This window comes from Triturus cristatus, chromosome 1_1 (genome assembly GCF_964204655.1).
Source record: "Triturus cristatus chromosome 1_1, aTriCri1.1, whole genome shotgun sequence".
Lineage (NCBI taxonomy): Eukaryota > Metazoa > Chordata > Amphibia > Caudata > Salamandridae > Triturus > Triturus cristatus.
The window spans coordinates 7,731,827-7,753,110 of NC_140579.1; the positions used below are offsets into that span (position 1 = coordinate 7,731,827).

The 21,284-nt window shown below is 45.2% G+C and overlaps 1 protein-coding gene across 1 annotated transcript in view; it reads left to right on the plus strand.

Moving 5' to 3' along the window:
- Positions 1–21,284, plus strand: part of LOC146869094 (uncharacterized) — a 260,701-nt gene that overhangs the window by 140,910 nt on the left and 98,507 nt on the right. Inside the window, exons 4-5 of the mRNA XM_085599811.1 lie at positions 8,702–8,797; positions 12,736–12,927. Of these exons, the coding sequence (XP_085455937.1) occupies positions 8,702–8,797; positions 12,736–12,927 (288 nt within the window). The remainder of the gene's footprint in view (positions 1–8,701; positions 8,798–12,735; positions 12,928–21,284) is intronic.

Genomic DNA, 21,284 nt, shown 5'->3' on the forward strand with positions numbered 1-21,284 from the left:
TGGTCAGACTGCGATGCTAAATGTCCTCCATGCCCACACCCAGGTGCTGACCCAGATGGAGGCATACATGGAGGGCATGTCGGCTGCGCAGTCTGACCAACGGCAGTTGCTGAGGTCCATAGACTCCACACTGACTGCAGCACTGGATCTCCTGCAGCGCTGCGTAACACCCCCTACCCCTGCCCCATCCCCAATTCCCACTCCCGTGCCTGTCCCACGCACATCCAGACGTCAGCGTGCACGCACCCCAACAGACACAGGCACCACACCACCAGGGAAGTCGAAGCGCACACCTCCTGTCACGCACACACAGGGTGAGGAAGGCACACCCACTGGGTCGGGGGGGAAACGTAGAACACGCAGCCACAGTGGGAGTCCGCATTCCACACAACCCACTCCCTCCAAATCCACTCCCCTTAGCTCTCCTGGCCAACAGTCAGTGACAGCATCATCCACTGCGAGTGTGCCCCCCAGCCCCAGGATGACACCACCCCGCAAGCGGTGGAGGCGGGACCCGGCCAGGGGAGTTGAGTCCCCCACCCTGTCCACACCCTCCCCCAGTGGCGCTGCGACCCATCCCTTTGCCCCCCCCCCCTCCTTGGGGCCTGTGGTTGGATTGGGTACGGGGGAGTCGCTGGGGGAACTTGCCGACGTGTGCAGCGCCATTCTGTCCTCCACCTTTGGCGCTGGCACCCCCCCTGTGGCAGATTCATCCCTCCCTGCACCCACAACACCTACCCTTTCCCCTCCTGTCCCTGCGGTGCCTGTTTCCACCCTCCCCCCTGATGCCCCCTCTTCTGTGGATGAAATGGACTTGTGAACTGTGCAGCCAAGCTAGGGGACACACGTCCCGATGTGTACCCCCCCCCCGGACATTGCTGCTGGGCTGGCCCATGGCCCTTGTACATAGTGGACATTTTCTCTGATATATTTTCCTGCTGAATAAAGCCTTTTCTTTTTGTTTTGCACACTGATGCTTTCCTGGACTTGCTGTTGGTGCTGGTGCTCCCTGCGTTGGGGTGGTGATAATGTGTTAGGGGTCTGTGAAATGTTGGAGTGTGCTGCTCATGGGGTGTACCCTGCCATCTGCGTGCCATCACAAAGGTCTCTGCAAATGGTATTTGGTCATGTTTGCTCTCACTGTATGGTGACATTGTCCCAAGGTGTGTTCCGTCCTCTGTGGCCCAGCCCATTTTTCCTGCAGGGTGTCTCCCAAATGCTGTGCTGTGCTGTGTCTACATTTCCTGGATGTGTGAGGGTTGCCTTTCAATATAGCCATGCTGGCTCAGCGATGTCTCCGCCTGCATCTGGGGTATCACCCTTGTAGGTCACTGAACTTGTTGATGGGGTATATTGTCCGATGTCTGGGCACTGCTGGGAGTGATAGGTACACACCCCTCCTGTGTCTGGGCACTGCTGGGAGTGATAGGCACACACCCCTCCTGTGTCTGGGCACTGCTGGGAGGACCCTGCACCCACCCCTCCTGTGTCTGGGCACTGCTGGGGGTGTTTTGCACACCCCATTCTTATAGCAGGTTCGGTGCGTACATGCACGGGTGGGGTGGGGGTTTGGTGCGTACATACACGGCTGGTGTGGTGGTTTGGTGCGTACATACACGGGTGGGCGTTTGGTGCGTACATACACGGGTGGTGGTTTGGTGCGTACATACACGGCTGGGGTGGTGGTTTGGTGCGTACATACACGGGTGGTGGTTCGGTGCGTACATACACGGCTGGGGGGGGGTTCGGGGGCGTACATACACGGGTGGGTGTTTGGTGCGTACATACACGGCTGGTGGTTCGGTGCGTACATACACGGCTGGGGGGGGGTTCGGGGGCGTACATACACGGCTGGTGGTTCGGTGCGTACATACACGGCTGGGGTGGGTGTTAGGTGCGTACATACACGGGTGGGGGTTCGGGGCGTACATACACGGCTGGGGGGGGTTCGGGGGCGTACATACACGGGTGGTGGTTCGGTGCGTACATACACGGCTGGGGTGGGTGTTAGGTGCGTACATACACGGGTGGGGGTTTGGTGCGTACATACACGGCTGGGGGGGGTTCGGGGGCGTACATACACGGGTGGTGGTTCGGTGCGTACATACACGGGTGGTGGTTCGGTGCGTACATACACGGCTGGGGTGGGGGTTTGGTGCGTACATACACGGGTGGGCGTTTGGTGCGTACATACACGGGTGGTGGTTTGGTGCGTACATACACGGCTGGGGTGGTGGTTTGGTGCGTACATACACGGGTGGTGGTTCGGTGCGTACATACACGGCTGGGGTGGTGGTTTGGTGCGTACATACACGGGTGGTGGTTCGGTGCGTACATACACGGCTGGGGGGGGGTTCGGTGCGTACATACACGGGTGGTGGTTCGGTGCGTACATACACGGCTGGGGTGGGGGTTTGGTGCGTACATACACGGGTGGGGGTTTGGTGCGTACATACACGGCTGGGGGGGGTTCGGGGGCGTACATACACGGGTGGTGGTTCGGTGCGTACATACACGGGTGGTGGTTCGGTGCGTACATACACGGCTGGGGTGGGGGTTTGGTGCGTACATACACGGGTGGGCGTTTGGTGCGTACATACACGGGTGGTGGTTTGGTGCGTACATACACGGCTGGGGTGGGTGTTAGGTGCGTACATACACGGGTGGGGGTTTGGTGCGTACATACACGGCTGGGGGGGGTTCGGGGGCGTACATACACGGGTGGTGGTTCGGTGCGTACATACACGGGTGGTGGTTCGGTGCGTACATACACGGCTGGGGTGGGGGTTTGGTGCGTACATACACGGCTGGTGGTTCGGTGCGTACATACACGGCTGGGGGGGGGTTCGGGGGCGTACATACACGGGTGGGCGTTTGGTGCGTACATACACGGGTGGTGGTTCGGTGCGTACATACACGGCTGGGGTGGGTGTTAGGTGCGTACATACACGGGTGGGGGTTTGGTGCGTACATACACGGCTGGGGGGGGGTTCGGGGGCGTACATACACGGCTGGTGGTTCGGTGCGTACATACACGGCTGGGGGGGGTTAGGGGGCGTACATACACGGGTGGTGGTTCGGTGCGTACATACACGGCTGGGGTGGGGGTTTGGTGCGTACATACACGGCTGGTGTGGTGGTTTGGTGCGTACATACACGGGTGGGGGTTTGGTGCGTACATACACGGCTGGGGGTTCGGGGCGTACATACCAGGGTGGGGTGGGGGTTCGGGGCGTACATGCACGGGTGGCGCTTGGGTGCGTACATACACGGGTGGGGGTTCGGGGCGTACATACCAGGGTGGGGTGGGGGTTCGGGGCGTACATACACGGGTGGCGCTTGGGTGCGTACATACACGGGTGGCGGTTCGGGGCGTACATACACGGGTGGGGGTTCGGGGCGTACATACACGAGTGGGGGTTCGGGGCGTACATGCACGGGTGGGGGTACGGGCCGTACTTCCACGGGTGGGGGTACGGTCCGTACATACCCCTGCCCACGCTCTGCGTGCCTGGGTACGGGCCGTACCCATGCCTTTGGTGTGTGGGTACGGTGCGTCCCACCATTGTTGCGGGCCGTGGGGTCCGCACCGTACACAGGCCTTGGGGGCGTGGCTACGGGTCGTACCACGCGTACCCCTACATGACCCCAGCAATGCTGGTACGAGCTGTACCAAGGCCTTTCTGACGTGGGTACGGGCCGTACCGCTATTGTTGGAGTGACGTAGGGGGACGCGTGGTACGTTCCGTACCCACGCTCTTGCGGCCTGGGTAGGGTACGTACCGGTTCGCGTGACCATCCACTTCCGTTGTGGCGGACGCTTGCGTTGCTGGCCTTGCCCCCACCCCCTGGAAGTGACCAGGCCCTGATGGTCAGGTATGTCCAGGCCATGTGTGATTTGGTACCATGTGTTGGTGTTGTGTGTCCTGCCCCTGCCCCCCCCTTTGCCCCTGGTTGTTGTGCTGACCTTCTGCGGCGTCTGCGTCGGTTCCTGTACGCCAGGTGGACTGCTAGGAGGGCAGGGATGGCACGTAGGTTCGGGTCCATGTCTGTTCGTCGCGTCCAGCTGCTCCTTGCGTGTGTCGTCCTGATTTCCCGGCAGTTTTTGGCAGCCGGTAAATATTTTCCGTGCGGGATGACGTCGGTTCGAATCGTACTTCCTGGTTCGTGAAACGTAGGCTGGATGCGTACCGACGTCACGTCGGCTCCTTTCAGGATCGGAATTGTGTTTAGTTTCTGTTCGGTCGGTGTTTTGTTCGAATCGTACGGAAATGGTGTTTCCGTATGATTCGTACTTGCATTTTCGGATGGATTTCGCACCGGGTACGAGTCGGACGGAGAAAAGGCTCCGTCCGACGGTTCGTACCCGGTTTTTACCGGATCGGAATTGGCACCTAAGTATATTTTCAAACATTTTTAAGTAAATTATAAAGATTATTAATAATGTTGTACAATGTAGTGTTTTAAATTAAAATTAACATAGCAATAGGTTTTGTAAATCTTTATACAAAACTTTTAACAAATATTTTCATATATAAACATTTTAATATTTGTAGTACAAACATGTTATACCTTTTTTATTAATATTAATATGTAAAATATTAATATTAATTATTTTTACAATGTTTTCGAAACAAACATCTTTTTAACATAAATAAAATTTTAGCATTTATGCAAAAAAAAATTTAACAATTTTTCATACATTGTTCTGTAGTATTATCTTTTTAGAAATTATAATAATAAATATTTTACATTTTAAAATATTTATTAATATAATTTTACAAATTAGGAACATTTGTTGACAATTTGTAGGTAAATTAAAAAAATAGGTATATTTTTACTAAATAATATAAAATATTTGTGTGTGAATTTACTGTTTTACCTGATTTATTTAGGGCTTTTTAGTATAGTTAAATGTTTTATTATGTTTTGGACACTCTATTTTGTAACCGGGTAATGTTGTTTTGGGTCATTTGGTTTGAAGGGAAGCTCGCGGTTGGGAGTTACTTCGCGTCGTGAAAGGTAAGGTTTGTTTTATGTGTTTTAGATGGTTTTAAATTTACTTTTGAGCCTAGTTAGATAATGTTTAGTGTAGCTGTACATATATTAGTTATATTTGGAAATGTTATGTGTTAGAGTTGCGTGTTGTGTTTTTACGTGTTTTTAACGATGTGTAGGCATGTTTCGAAAGTTAGGTTTAAGGTGTTTAATGTATATTTAGAAGTGTTTTAAATCTAGTATTATTGTTAGTACGTGTTTATGTGTTGTTTTATGTGGGTGGGAATGTCAGTTGCTTTGTTTTTACTATTTCTTTTCTAGGTTATTCGTTTCGGATGGACTCTTTTTTTTTTTTAAAGAAGTGTGTGTTCGTTTTATTGAACAATATGGTTTTTACACTACTTTAAATGTTTCGGTTTTCATGGATCGTTTTTTAATATTTTTAGCTATTTTCGGGTTTTTCATGGATTTTCGAAGGATATTTGGTGAATGGCTTATGGATTTAATCGCCAGTTGTATTTTTGCATTTTTTTTTGGGAACCATTTTTTTAATGTTTGGATTGTGTAAGCAGGAAATGGATTTTTCAGACTTTGGAATAAACGTGGTAAGTTAATTTATTATTATTTCTTGTGGGTGGGTATTGTTTAATATTATTGTTCATTTTTATTTTATTACAAATATTATTAATGTGTGTTAATATATTTTTGACAATATGTATAAATATGTTACACACAGTAATTATTTTTGTAATAAGATACATATATTTTATGTGTTTGATATTATTGAAAATGGGTAATTAGTCATTTATTTGTATTTGTACTTTAAAGAAGTGTTTTAGCTATGATGTTTAGGTATTCTAGGCCTTTGGTAGTAGGGTACAATTTTACTTGTTGCTCTAGATATTTATACATTTGTTTAGTTTGTTTTGAGGTTTTTGGAGTTAGCTGAGTTATGGATTGTTCCATTCGGAACTCTTGATAACTCTGTTCTTTTTGTAGGCATGATATAAATCTTTCTAGTGTTGGTTTTGTTCTGCCTGTTGATTGTAGGAAGGCGTTATGCCATCCTTCAACTGCGTTATTAGTTTTGGATTCTCCATTTAAGGTGCTTCTGTATACGTTCCACCAGGGAATTAAGAATTTAGGGTTTCTTCTGTGGCCAGATCTATGTAGTCTGCCGACCCATGTATCTTCGAAATAGTCCAATAGTGAACTTAGTTTTTCTTCATTTTGTTTGTAGAAGGCGCTGTCTATTAAAATGTTGTAATGTTCTGTTACGTCTGTGTCAGGTACATAAGCTAGTGCTATGAGTTTTTTTATTTGATATGCAAAAGATGAATTAGTTGCATATTCAATGCTTAGGGCTGATTTTTGCATGTGTCTCCATAGGCATTGATTAAAATGATAGTAACAGCCTTGTATGGAGGTATGGGGGTGTGTTTTTAATATAGAATTAATCATTGCATGTTCAAAATCTAGGATTATTTTTTGTGGGGAAAAGTCATTTGTTTTTTGTTTTATTATATTTAATAGTTCAGTGTATGTGGAGTTATGTTTGTTTGGTAATAATGTGTAAATTAATGGTATATTGCAATTGTGATATATGACATGTATTGTATATAGTTGGAAAAATGGTTTGGGACATATGGTAAAAGTCCCATCCATCATCCAGTTATGTGATTCTTGTAGTTTACAGAGATTTTTAGCTGTTCCAAATATTATTATTCTTTTGTCATTGTTTTTATTATCAAAAATGACAAATGGTTCTTTGTTGAAAGTTATACTTTGTTCTGGACTTAGAATAACTTCACTGTATGTGTGAGGAATTGGGGTTGAAGTAGTAGTGGTTTTTTTAGTACGTGCAATAGTTCTTTTGAGTGAAGTTACAGATGGCATTTGTGTAGTAGCAGTTTTAGGAATTTTGGGAAGCTGCTCTTTTAAAATTACACTGGTAGGTTTTTGAGAACTTGTGCTAGCTTCCTTTATAGTTTCTAAAGCAGATCTGACTTCGATTTCAGTAATGTTTGGTGGGTGGTTATGTTCTCTAGTGTATAGTACTGTTGTTTGTCGTGTTGTAGCACGCCCATAGCACTTATTAGAGTAGTATTTAGTGCATTTCCAGTTAACTTTTAAACCATACACTTTTTCCTGTGTGTAAGTGTACCCCATATAGCATAGTAACATTTTTCCCTTCTGGCTTGTTATGAATTCAGCTCCTTCAGTCATTTTGATGTAGCTTTATCTATGAAAAATATATATTATAGTTATTATATATGATGTTATATTAATTTTCAGTAGAAAAAAACAAGATTTAGTTACTATATACTTACAACGTTGGTTTTGATGTGTTTGAGTAGAATGCTCCTGATTCTTTATTTGTGGGATTTTCCTCTAGTATTTTCTTTGTCTGGAAAAGAAAAGGAAATGTGTTGTAATAATTGTTTCTATATTTTTATAGGGAATGGTTAGGGGATTTGCAATTGGGATTTAATTAGGGTGGTATTTTAATCTATTAGTTGATTTTTGGTTGTGAAATACTTACTTTTTAGTTGTATCTTTTTTGGTGCTGTTCTGTATTTTCTTAGTTTCTTTTGGAGTTTCCTGTAGTGAAAACATGAAATAGAAAGAAGACATTAATTTATTTATAGTGTATGTATATTGTAATTACAATTTATTCTATTTGAGTCTTCATGAGAATAATATAGTTAACTTACTTTTGATAGTTTTAAACATTTCCTGTATGTTGATTTTCTTATATCTGTAGTTGCAATCCAGTCGATTTTCCTCTTCATTCAATTTCGTTTTTTTGGTTTTGGACTGTGAATGAAGTTGAACTTCTTTTTATAGTGCTTTGGATGTTGTAATATGTGTTTTATTGGTCAGTTTGAATTCGGAGTGTTTTTATTGGTTAGTTCGAATTTTTTTTTTTTTTTTCTGGTAGTTAGTTTCCTAATAAGGAAAACGCTAATTAGTGGTTTTGTGGTGTATTATTCTATATGTATTTTTCTAAACATTATATTATGTATTGGATGCATGAATTGATAAAGTATAATTTAATAATATAGTTGTTTAATGTAGGAATGTTGTTAATAATGTTTTAGTAAAGAGTTAATTATTTAAATCCATTTTTAAATGTAGTAAATATATAATTGTTTAATAATAATTTTGTGTAGAGATAAAAGACATTATTTGGTGTTTATGTAGTTTGATTTTAGGTTTTCATTAAATGTTATATAGTCGATATTAGTAAAATGGAGATATTTTAGTGGTCGATATTTTAGTTTACGATATTTTGTTATGAAGTATATGTATATTATTGAGCATCGATATTTTAGGATTTCGATATTTGTGTTGCCGATATTTTGTGTACCTATATTTATGTAGTTCGAAATTGTGTGTTCGATATTTTTGTAATGTTTTAAATAAGTATATGATGTCGATAATAATGTGATCGATTATTTTGTATCGATATATTTGTAGGTCGATTTTTTGTCTTTCGATATTGTGTCAGTGATTCCTTATTGGACCTATCAGACTTTCAGATTCACTGGCTAGTCCTGACACACACTCAAAGACACTAACTCGGGCTGGCTCACACATCTTCACTGGCCCACCAGTATAAATTCCTCTATGAGGTTGAACATCAGGTATTGAAGGGCAAATAAGCCTAGTAATAAATAATCATGTATTATTTTATTTGCAGTTGGCTCAGAGCTCCGAGGCTTGAAGAGACAAGCTATAACCCTGGGCGTGATGACAGCCGTTAGCACCTTCGTAACCATCGTTCTTTACCGTCTGGGTAAGCAGCAGTGAGCAAATCTTCACACACCTGACCAGCAGGCACCAAGGACTGGATGAAGGGACGTGAAATATGATATACTGTTCCTATTCAAACACCAGGGATGCTCAATCTGCACAGTGACTGGTTTGCAAATGGTAATGCAATTTGTGATGCACCATATGTACAAAATGGTTGCATTGCTAAATGTACAATCACAGGAGGTAGCACAATAACCTGTCTGATGAATATTAATTAGGAAGGTCGCAATTTGCGACCCCTAGCTTTAGCTGTGAATACTAGGACGATGGCCTGCTGGGAGATGCAGACCTCCATTCTTGTATTTGCATTTATTCTTTCATTAGCTGTGAATACCGGGGCGAAGGCCTGCTATGAGCAGTAGACCTGCTTGCTTGTATTTGCATTCATCCTATCATTAGCTGTGAATACTGGGACGAAGGCCTGCTAGGAGCAGCAGACCTCCATTCTGGTATTTCATTTATTCTAGCATTAGCTATGAATGCTCAGGTGAAGTCCTGGAAGGAGCGGCAGACCTCCATTCTTGTATTTGCATTTATTCTATCATTAGCTGTGAATACAGGGGTGAAGGCCTGCTAGGAGCAGCAGACCTCCACTCTTATATGTGCATTTATTCTATTGTTAGCTGTGAATACTCAGGTGAAGTTCTGGAAGGAGTGGCAGACCTCCATTCCTGTATTTGCATTTATTCTATCATTAGCTGTGAATGCTCAGGTGAAGTCCTGGAAGGAGCGGCAGACCTCCATTCCTGTATTTGCATTTATTCTATCACTAGCTGTGAATGCAGAGGCGGAGGCCTGCAAGGAGCAGCAGACCTCCATTCTTGTATGTGCATTCATCCTATCATTAGCTGTGAATACTGGGACGGCCGGCTAGGAGCAGCAGACCTCCATTCTGGTATTTCATTTATTCTATCATTAGCTGGAAATGCTCAGGTGAAGGCCTGGAAGGAGCAGCAGACCTTCATTCTTGTATGTGCATTTATTCTATTGTTAGCTGTGAATACTCTGGTGAAGTTCTGGAAGGAGTGGCAGACCTCCATTCTTGTATTTGCATTTATTCTATCATTAGCTGTGAATGCAGGGCAGAAAGCCTGCTAGGAACATCAGACCTCCATTCCTGTGTTTGCATTTATTCTATCATTAGCTGTGAATACAGGGTGAAGGCCTGCTAGGAGCAGCAGACCTCCATTCTGGTATTTCATTTATTCTATCATTAGCTGTGAATACCGGGGCGAAGGCCTGCTTGGGTTCTTGTTTTTGCATTTATTCCATCATTAGCTGTGAATACAGGGTGAAGGCCTTACTTGGTGCAGCAGACCTCCATTCTTGTATTTGCATTTACTCTATCATTAGCTATGAATGCTCAGGTGAAGTCCTGGAAGGAGCAGCAGACCTCCATTCTTGTATTTGCATTGTGAAACTTTCTACATTAACGAGACTGACTGTGCTTTAAAAAAAAAATCACATTTGAGACGATATCGGTGAGAACAAGCAGTGGTCCACTTGACTATTGCCTGTTACCCCTGTGATCGACTGACATGACTTTCAAAGGGCAAGTGGTCCCCTCGGAACCATTTCTCATTAGCAAAGTAGTGACCACCTCCAACGAGGTTCTGGTAACTGGTCCATGGTTTGTGATGGCAGTTATGGTGGGAATCCATTGTGCGTACAATACCAAACTGCAGTCAGGAAGGAATATCCCTTTTACAACCCTTCCTAATTGTGATCTGATATGTGTGACAAAACCTCTGCTTTCCCAATGAATTTAGTACACAGTAAATGGACATTTTGTGGTGGCAAACCCTGGGATTTTGTGAAGTGTAGGGTTTGTGGTTGTAAAATGGCTTTGTAAATCTAACCCTAAATTGGGCTTCTAAACCATAGACTTGCAATAGTGCCCATCGGCTTTTATTATTTAAGTCCAGTGCTAATTTTCTGTTTTGAAGTATTTTTAATTGGTTCTTATTGCTCTAAGGATTGGCTACGTAATATGACTATTCTGTTCCGGATGTCTATTCACATAAATGAAATATGTGACCTTGTCTAAGTTTTGTATCTATGTTTGTGGTATGTATAGAGCGTTAACATAGCTGAAAGGCAGCAGAGCATTTTTACAGGTTCAAAGGCGAGATACAGTCATTGTGTGATTGGAGAGTCAGATGTTTATTAATAACCAATGCGCACTGTACTGCGTTGCGATCTAAAGTTCTTCAAGGAGGTGGATATTTAGCGCTTTCTTAAATTGAAGCAGGATTGAGCAGTTATGGTTGTTATGGGATTGTTGTTCCATAACCTAGATGCATTGATGGAGAAGGCCTGTTGACTTGTTGTTGATTGTTCCACCTCTTTGTCTCTAGTCTGACAGTGTCCTTGCAGTAGGTCCACAGGAGATGGTGGGTTTCTAACTAGACATGCAGGGATGCCGGTCGGTAGGGATTTGTAGATGATACAGATAGATGCATCGATGGAGAAGGCCTGTTGCCTTGTTGTTGATTGTTCCACCTCTTTGTCTCCAGTCTGACAGTGTCCTTGCTGTAGGTCCACAGGAGATGGTGGTTACTAGCTAGACATGCACGGGTGCCTGTCGTTAAGGCTTCATAGATGATACCACTGGTTTTTACGATGCTACAGGCTGTGATGTGCAACCAGTGGAGATCCATCAGGGTAGGGGTCGTGTATTCATAGTTCTTCAGGTCCTTCATTAGGCGTCCTGCTGCGCTGCTGTATGAAGAATACTCTTAAGGAAGACCTTGTGGATCAGAGCATTGCTATGAACCAGATGAATGCTGGGTCTAAAGTTGCTTCCTTAGCGGACTCACTTAGTAGAAAAAGCTGCTCACAGGCCATCTTAGTTTCTTGGCAATGTGCTCCTTGAAGATGAGACCTGTGTCTAGGGTGAACTGGCTTCGGCTGAACATTTGTGTTTTTAATCTATCCAGGTTCTTTGTCTTTGAGCCAGGTATGGCTAGTTGTTGCATGTTGTTCTTGGGGAACAGCAGGATTTCTATTTTGGTCAGATTAAACTTCAGGTAGGTGTTGTACATCCAGGTCTGGACGAGGTGCAAGAAGCACGTTAAGAATTGGATGTCTGTCGCAGGTGTGACCTTCAAATACAGTTGTCATGAGTGTAGTGGTGACTTTTCATGTCATCTGTGAGCAGAGCCAGAGGGGGCTTAATTTTGGGACTGAAGAGGATGTAGGACAGTATGAAACTCTGAGGTACTCCATAGGTGAGCCACATCTTTGGGGACCAGCAGGTGCCCATGTGAATCAACTCATGTCAGTTGAATAGGCAAGTGGAGTACCAGTGAAGGGTGTCTCCATGGAAACCAATTTGAGACTAAACAGTGTCAATGAGGATGGGGTGGCCAATAGTGTTGAGGCAGCTGAGAGGTTCAGTAATAGCAGAGGCAGGGGTCATCTCTATGGGTAATCAGAAGGATGCGGCCTCTGATATGTAGTTTAGTTGTCTCCTTGCTGCAGCTCGATCTGCTCCCAGATTGATGGTCATGCAGGAGATGGTTGGTGTTGATCTTGAAGTTGGGTATTGTGTGCTTCTTCTGTGATCTTGTTACGATATGGCTGAAATCAAGACCTGAATAGTAGCACACATTAGATGCCCTGGAACAATCATTGTTTGTGATGTGTCTAGTAATCCAAATATGGATCCTAATTATCATGGTAATTCTCTTGTATTGTTATATCAATGGAGTCAGTCATTTCTAACACTTTACAAATGTTTACATTGATGGTGGAAAGTGCCTCTTAAGTGCTTGTTGTTATTACTGGAAAACAGTGTAGACCTATGTTGGTCTTGCTGAAGAGCACCTTTGCTTCATTGCTCCCCGCACAGTCTCACAGCTGTTTATTCTTCCAGTCTGTACCCACTCTGTCTCTCCTGGTCCTTCTGTCTTGCAGTAGAGCGAGAAATATTTTACAATCCCAAAGCGCAGAGCTCTGCTGATCTCCAGTCTTATGCAAAGAGCTGTCTTCGTGTACATCATGGCGTTCAAAACGATGACCAGTCATTCCAGACTTCTGTGGCCTCTCTTCTGAAAACCACTCGATGCCTTCGTCCAGCTGAAAAGAGTCTTATTCTATTTCAAAAAGGTATGTGATTGTAGAGTATGTGTAATGTGCGTGCGTAACAAGGGAGGGATGTCAGTGTGCACCAGGGATCGGTGCCTTTTGAAGGTGTGAGGCGGAATCAGTAGAGCTGTGGATTCGTGGTAAGTTGAGTACGCACAACACTAGAACCAACCTGTTATGCAGACGTATCATAATAAGATACTACTTTATATTACAAAAACCATGAGAATTCACTGAAAAAAGCAAAGGTTGAATTGGAGTAATGCATAGGTCTTCTAATGATGTCAAAACATAATGTTTATAAATCAAAAAAACACTGAAATTCACCAGATAGACTTACCGGACATAACTATACCTTGCATCGCTGTGATGCACCGCGTATGGTCACACATATCACATCACTGTTTACATCTCAAACCTATGGCGGGGCGAGTTATACTTATGCCCTGCGTGGACTCGGTCAGTGTCATCAAGGTGTCATCCTCAGTCAGCTTGATCTGGGGAATGGTTTCAGGAGCCACAGAGTTGCCTAAGTAGGGACAGCTGGAAGATCCCACCCTTGACTCTGGCACTGATTGAGATGTGAAAGGAAGGTCTGTATCATGTATGAAACCTTGATCTCTCATTTTCTGTGATGTGTTTGGGGCAGAACCCCAGATTTGTAGGCCAATTAAATGGGGTTGTGATGTGAATCACCAACATCAGGGTTTCTGACTTGAGCTCGGTCGAACAGAAAAGGTTTTCTTCTTCCAGCCGTGATTTATGTGCATATTGTAGGGTCGGCAGTGGCTTCTCTGTACTCAATGTTTTAATTCAGATAGCAAATTCATGAGCCATTTGTTAATAACTTTGCAATTGTTTCATGAATCTGCAAAAACTTTGTAAGGCGCTTCCCATGTGCGGACCACGGACCAGATTTATTGATATTTCCCACACACAGCATGACGACTTGGTGCCCTGCGTGAAAGGGAGAAGGGAGAAATGCGATATATATGCCAATATCTGAAGCATTCCTGCTCTCTGCCTGCACTAGTACTCAGTAGTAGTGTCGTCCAGCTGTTGAAGTGCCAGCCTGGTGCGCTGCATGAAAGGGAGAAGACAGAAGTGTGGCGTATATGCCAATATCTGCCACACTCCTGCTCTCTGCCTGCACCAGTACTCAGTAGCAGTGTCGTCCAGCTGTTGCAGTGCCAGCCTGCTGTGCTGCATGAAAGGGAGAAGGGAGAAGTGTGGCGTATATGCCAATATCTGAAGCACTCCTGCTCTCTGCCTGCACCAGTACTCAGTAGCAGTGTCGTCCAGCTGTTGCAGTGCCAGCCTGCTGTGCTGCGTGAAAGGGAGAAGGGAGAAGTGTGGCGTATATGCCAATATCTGAAGCATTCCTGCTCTCTGCCTGCACCAGTACTCAGTAGCAGTGTCGTCCAGCTGTTGCAGTGCCAGCCTGCTGTGCTGCATGAAAGGGAGAAGGGAGAAGTGTGGCGTATATGCCAATATCTGACGCATTCCTGCTCTCTGCCTGCACTAGTACTCAGTAGCAGTGTCGTCCAGCTGTTGCAGTGCCAGCCTGCTGTGCTGCGTGAAAGGGAGAAGGGAGAAGTGTGGCGTATATGCCAATATCGGACGCATTCCTGCTCTCTGCCTGCACCAGTACTCAGTAGCAGTGTCGTCCAGCTGTTGCAGTGCCAGCCTGCTGTGCTGCGTGAAAGGGAGAAGGGAGAAGTGTGGCGTATATGCCAATATCTGAAGCATTCCTGCTCTCTGCCTGCACCAGTACTCAGTAGCAGTGTCGTCCAGCTGTTGCAGTGCCAGCCTGCTGTGCTGCGTGAAAGGGAGAAGGGAGAAGTGTGGCGTATATGCCAATATCTGAAGCATTCCTGCTCTCTGCCTGCACCAGTACTCAGTAGCAGTGTCGTCCAGCTGTTGCAGTGCCAGCCTGCTGTGCTGCGTGAAAGGGAGAAGGGAGAAGTGTGGCGTATATGCCAATATCTGAAGCACTCCTGCTCTCTGCTTGCACTAGTACTCAGTAGTAGTGTCGTCCAGCTGTTGCAGTGCCAGCCTGGTGCGCTGCATGAAAGGGAGAAGGCAGAAGTGTGGCGTATATGCCAATATCTGAAGCACTCCTGCTCTCTGCCTGCACTAGTAGTCAGTAGTAGTGTCGTCCAGCTGTTGAAGTGCCAGCCTGGTGCGCTGCATGAAAGGGAGAAGGGAGAAGTGCGGCATTTATGCCAAAATCTGACGCATTCCTGCTCTCTGCCTGCACTGCTCACAATCAGCTACTTAGTGACAATGCAGTCACTCTTGCACTATTGTGCAAGGGCTTATGCATTGTAGGCAGGATTTTTTTGGGCAGGAAGGGACACCTTCGGTATTTACCCCAAAGATTTTGTAATCCCGATTTTTCTTTTTTTTCTTCTTTTTTTGTCCTCATCTCACCAAAGACATTGGCAGATTTAACAAGCCGACTTTTTGTTTGTTACTGGGCGCCCTTCTGCTAACTGCGTCTGTCTAGGCCCGCAATGCCTTCCTCATGTGTTTGAGGTCTGGTGTAATCATAGGACCCGGAAGAAGGCCCATCATTTAACGATTTATCAATCGCAGGCGCCGTCCCCAACTTAACAATGGGAGGCAGATATTATGTAGATTTTCCTCTCTGCCGTCTTGCTCTAAACGTGCCATGCTCAAGGCAGCTTTAAGCCAGCCTTCTCTGTCCGGAGGGGTTGAAGCTTTCCACCTTATGCAGATCTCCCTCCTTGCCAACAGTATAAGATATAACAGCAAGCCCATTTGGATCTGTGAGAGCTCCCCGCTGGTAGAATCGTTTTTACCAAAAATCACCAGATGGAGATCTATCTCTATGTCAGTTTCAAAAATAGATGTTATAGAATCTCCCACATTTTTCCAAAACGAGCTTAACTCCGGACATAAAAAAAAAAAATGAATATCGTCAGCATTGGCAAGTTTACATCTAGGACAGTTTGGAGCCGGGACCGGGGCGAATTTGGCGATCTTGGCCGGAGTATAGTAAAGCCTGTTAAGTACAAAAAAATGGTTCTTCTTTAGACTAGCGGGCTTTATATATTTATAAAGTAGCTTAAGTGACGGTTCAAAAAATTCTTCTATACCATAGGCAAGTGGTGTTTGATTCCAAACCGATGTTTGAGGGGGGATCTCAATTCCGTCTGCTTCAAGAAACCTTATGTACCAAAGAGATATTTCTTTCCTTTAGGGGAGGGAGTCTTGTAATATCTGCTCAAGTTCCCAATTCCCTGTTATTTCGCCCGCTTCTGCCTCGTACCATGATCTTAATTGGAGGAACTTGAACCTGGAAAATATGGGACCAATCTTAGCTTGTAAGATCTCCCATGGAAGAATCCCACCTGAATCCACCAGATCCGACCACTTCACAAAACCGGCACTTTTAATCGGTGTAGCCAAACTATCACACATACAAGGAGGGGTCCCCGGAGAATTCCAAATAGGGGCATAGTCAGAAAAATAACCTATACCCCAAATACGTTTGACTTTATACTAGGCCTGGGCTAAATTTCCGTTCCGCTCGCGGAAATTGCGATAATTTGACATTTTCGCGTTCCGCGGAGAGCGCGAAAATGTCAAAATTTCAACATTCCGCAGTTTAGCGATAATTTGTTTCTTGCTCGCGCTGTAAAATAATACATTCTCGCGCATTCGCGATCGCCTTACCTGAATCCCCGCGTTTGCCGACAAGTTTTCCCGATCCGGTCGCGTTCTCCACAAAATGTTGGATTGTTGGTAGCCATTTGCGCTGTCTCGCGACAGTTTGCGCCCGCAGCAATGTCATTAGTCGCGCGATCACATCTTTCTTCTCGCGATCATGCACCGCGAGAAGAGTGAAAACAAGATGGCCGCGCCCGCGAGCAACCGCATGGGTAAGTTAGCGAGCCGCGACCACGCAGAAAATACCCCGAACAGGCAGGAAAAAAACTTCTGCATTTTCGCGATATTTCCGACTTGTTTGCGATAATTTTGAACATTTTCGCGATAATTTGTGAAAGTCGCTTTCGCAAATTCCGCCCACCCCTACTTTATACCAGATGGTCAAGGCAGTCTTGAGAACCTTAAGGCGAACCCGTTTAAAAAACCTTGGGGCCCTAAATTTATATAGAAACCCTCCTTGTCCACTACCTCCCTCAACCAACGCCATTTCCCCCAATAATCTGCCCCACATGGTTTCCTCTGGGGTAGTCAACAGCATCTTAATGCCCTTAAATTGGAAAGCTATCAAATACCAGTTGACGTCCGGGAGGGCCAACCCACCTTTTAGGAGTTTCCTTCGTAGTTTTTTCCATGACATCCTCAAACTTTTTTGTCCCCATATAAAACTACCAATTTTCCCCTAAATCTTACTTATGTTCTTATGAGCGAAAGTTTAAGGAATTGCATTGAAAATGTACGTCAGCTTTGGTGAGACAGGCATTTTCACGAGATTTACTCTCCCGTAGATGGTCAAAGGGAGGTTTTTCCTTTTGGCGAAAAGATAATCAATTTCCTTTTCAATTTCCCCCAGATTTAACGAGGGGATTTTGTTCAAGTCCTTAACAATTTTAACACCTAGGTATCTGAATTCTTTACTGGTGGGACCGCCTCTATACATGGTGTTCCAGCACATCACTTCAGTTTTGGCCAAATTGGCAAGGTACCCTGAGATCGAACCAAATTCCTTAGCCTGTTTTCGAGTCATGGAATGGAAAGCTCTGGATCATTGGTGTACACTTTCACATCGTCGGTGTACAGAGCTAATTTACACTCATAATTTGATGATTTAAACGGGCTGATAGTGTTATCCAATCTGATAGTTTGCGCTAAGGGCTCGATGTAAATATTAAATAAAAGGGGGGATAGGGGACTTGTTCCTCTCTGGATGTCGAAACTTGGGGTCAGGGAACCGTTCAGGAGGATCTTCGCAAATGCGCCTAGATAGCAGTTCTTTAAAGTCTGCACAAAAATAGGACCCATACCCATGACCTCCAGTTCCCCCCAGAGGTACCTCCAACACACCCGGTCGAAGGCCTTAGCAGCATCTAAGGCCACTACTGCCAAGGGATCGCCCTTATCTCCGCCAGGTCTATGTTGCCTATCAATAGTTGGGTTTGTTCCTGGGTTGCTCTGCCCACCATGAAACCGTTCTGGTCAATATTGATCAGATTTGGTGCCAGTTTCGCCAATCTCCCTGCTAGAATGCCCATAAAGATCTTATAATCGGCATTCAGCGGGAGATCGGATGGTAGGAGTCAGCCATCAAGGGATCCTTTCCTGGCTTCAGTATTAAAACTATCGTGGCCTCCTTCCAGGATCTGGGTATCACCCCATTGGAGCAATAAACTGAATTAAATAATGTATGGCGTATAGGTAGAAGTTCATCGAGTAGCAGCTTATATACTTCATTGGGGAGGGCATCAGGACCGGCCACTTTTTTATTTTTTGATGTCTTTATTTGAACCCTGATCTCTTCCCTGGTTATGAGCACATCAAGAACATCTATGGAGGCTTCGGTAAGAACAGGTAGAGATTTATCCCTTAGCCAAGAGAATATCTGATCCTGGGAGGGGTCTAGGTCCTCCCTATACAAATCTGAAAAAAGAGATAAGATACATTTTTGCATCTCTTCAGGCTTACTAGATTTGTTCCCACAACCATGAATGATGAGTTTGTTGATCTTATTTTTTGCCCGATCTATCCTCGCCTTCCAGACCAATAAGGCCCCTGCTCTTTCCCCATACTCAAAAATGTCCATATTTCTAGCTTGCCATTGGGCCTTACATTTCTGATCTAGGAAACACCTGCCTAGCCTCTTCCAGATTCCTTCCTATCTGCTTTAATTTTTCTATATCCTCCAAGTTTGTACCACCCCTTTCCAGTTCTAGAGCAGATATCCTACTCTCAAGGGCCTGTAATTCAAAAATCTTTATTCGGTTCTTGGAGGTTTTTAGGGCATGTAACATGCCTCTCAGACTAGCCTTATAGGCGTCCCATACGTGGTCTATTGAAGTTGATCCTAGGTCAATAGTAAAAAAAAATTCAAGAGAGGACTCACTGATGGACTGGACAATGCCTAGGTCTGATAACATTATTTTGTTCAGCGTCCATCTTGATTGTGGGCAATTACCTCCCGTAGAATATAAAAATAAGAGGGGAGCGTGATCAGATAGATGACTCGGCAAAATCGATATATTAATAAAGTTATCTAAATTTTCTCTATTCACCAACACATAATCTATTCTGGAGGAATGGTGGTATTTTTTACAATGGAAGGTTATGTTATGTTATATACATTTATTACGCGCACAGTTACTCAAGAGTATCCCGGCGCGAGTCTATAAGGGTGCTATATTCAACTTCAAACAAAAAGATAGGTTTTCAATTTTTTTCTAAAAACCACTGGGTCCTGGATGGTGCGCATGGTCAATGGGAGAGAGTTCCAGGCAGTGGCTGCCTTCACTGTGAAAGAGCCACCCCCGATCCTCTATCGCTTAAAGCGTGGGACTTGAGCAAAATACAAAGATGCGGAACGCAATGCCCGCCCAGGTGCATAGAAGGAGATCTGCCTTTATAGATAAAGGGGCCCGCTTCCATGAAGTGCCCGATGGGCCAGGATCAGTAGCTTAAATCTCACTCTAGCGGCTACTGGTAACCAATGGTATAAATGAAGTTGGCTCTGTACACTGTCCCTAGATGACAGCCCCGATAGCAGTCTGGCAGCAGTATTCTGGACCACCTGTAATTTCTTTAACAGATAGCCCGGAATGCCAGAAAAGAGGGCATTAGCATAATCCAACCGGGACATAATCAGTGCACATGTAATTGTTTATCTCGCTGCTATTGGTAGAAGGGGAAAAAAGCTTCTAAACGATTTAAGCAGACCGAAGCAGCCACCAACCAACTTCTTAATGTGTACCTCAAAAGAAAGACGTTCATCCAAGGTTCATTCTTTGCCGATTTCCCGGAGGAAATTGGACAAGGGTACTCAGGTGGCCAGAGCTGCTCTCGGAAATTCGGAGGAAACATGCCAAATAGCAGAATCTCCGATTTCCCCTCGTTGCACTTGAGCTGTGCCTCCCCCATCCAATTGAAAACTGAGGCCAAGCAAAGTTGTGCCTGAGATACCGAACCCCCCCTCTCTCTTCCAAGTAAAGAGTAGCTGAGTATCATCCGCGTACGCCATCTCCTTAGCCCCCAGTTCCTCTGCTAAATAAATCAGTGGAGTCATATAGATATTGAATAAAAGGGGGCTAAAGGCGGACACTTGCGGGACACCCGTTGAAACCCCCTGGGGAGAAGAAGAGAAAGGTGGCATCCATATCTGCTCAGTCTGGGCTTCCAGAAAGGAGCGAAGCCATTCCCATACTGCACCTGATATCCCAATCCTGGCCAGACGAGACAGGAGCAATGGATGGGGAACCGTGTCAAATGCGGCTGAGAGGTCAAGCAGGATAAGCGCCGCCCTCCCACCCGCATCCAAGCAGTCCTGTATGGCCTCCGCCACCTCGACCAGCACAGTTTCAGTGCTATGTCCAGTTCGGAAGCCGGACTGCGCTGGATGTAGAATGGACTCCCTCTCCACAAAGTCAGTCAGCTGTTTGTTTACAACCTTTTCACATACTTATGCTAGAGCGGGGAGTAAAGAAATAGGTCGATAATTCCCAGGACAGAGGGGGTCAAGTGATTGCTTTTTAAGAAGAGGCCGAATCATAGCTTCCTTCCAGGATGAAGGAACAACCGCTTCCTTCAGGGAGAGATTAATAATAGTGGTCACTTCTCTATAAACAGTCTCAGAGACTGCTGCCAATGTCCTGGACGGGCATGGATCAGAAGGAGCTCCTGATTTTAAAGCCTTAAGAATTTTAAGACATTCGTGAGGGACAACTGGGCCAAATTCAGACAGTTCGCGTTCAGTGCCTACTGACGGACCTACCAGAAGTTCCTCTACGTGGGCAATCTGAGGGATAAAGGTTGCTTGGATGCCTAGGATCTTATCCCTAAAGGCTCGGGAGAGAGTATCACACCAGGAAGGAGAAGAGGGCATTACACTGGCTTGAGCCGCAGGGGACATAAAACTCTGAACAATCGCATATAGTTCCCTAGCGTTGTTATTAGCAGCTTCAATATGAGTAGAATAGAATTGCCCTTTAGCCTGCTTAATTGAGCCATAATAAGCCTTCTGCTTGTCCCTAAGCTTCCTCTTATCCTCCAGACTATATCCACCCTTCCTCCCTGCCCGTTCCAGGGCCTTACAGTCATGTTTCAATCCCTTTAGCGAGGCGTTGAACCAAGGTTTAGACGGAGATTCTCTCGTCAGCCTATTCGGACAGGGAGAAGTCACCCTTGCCACTGCTGCCGAG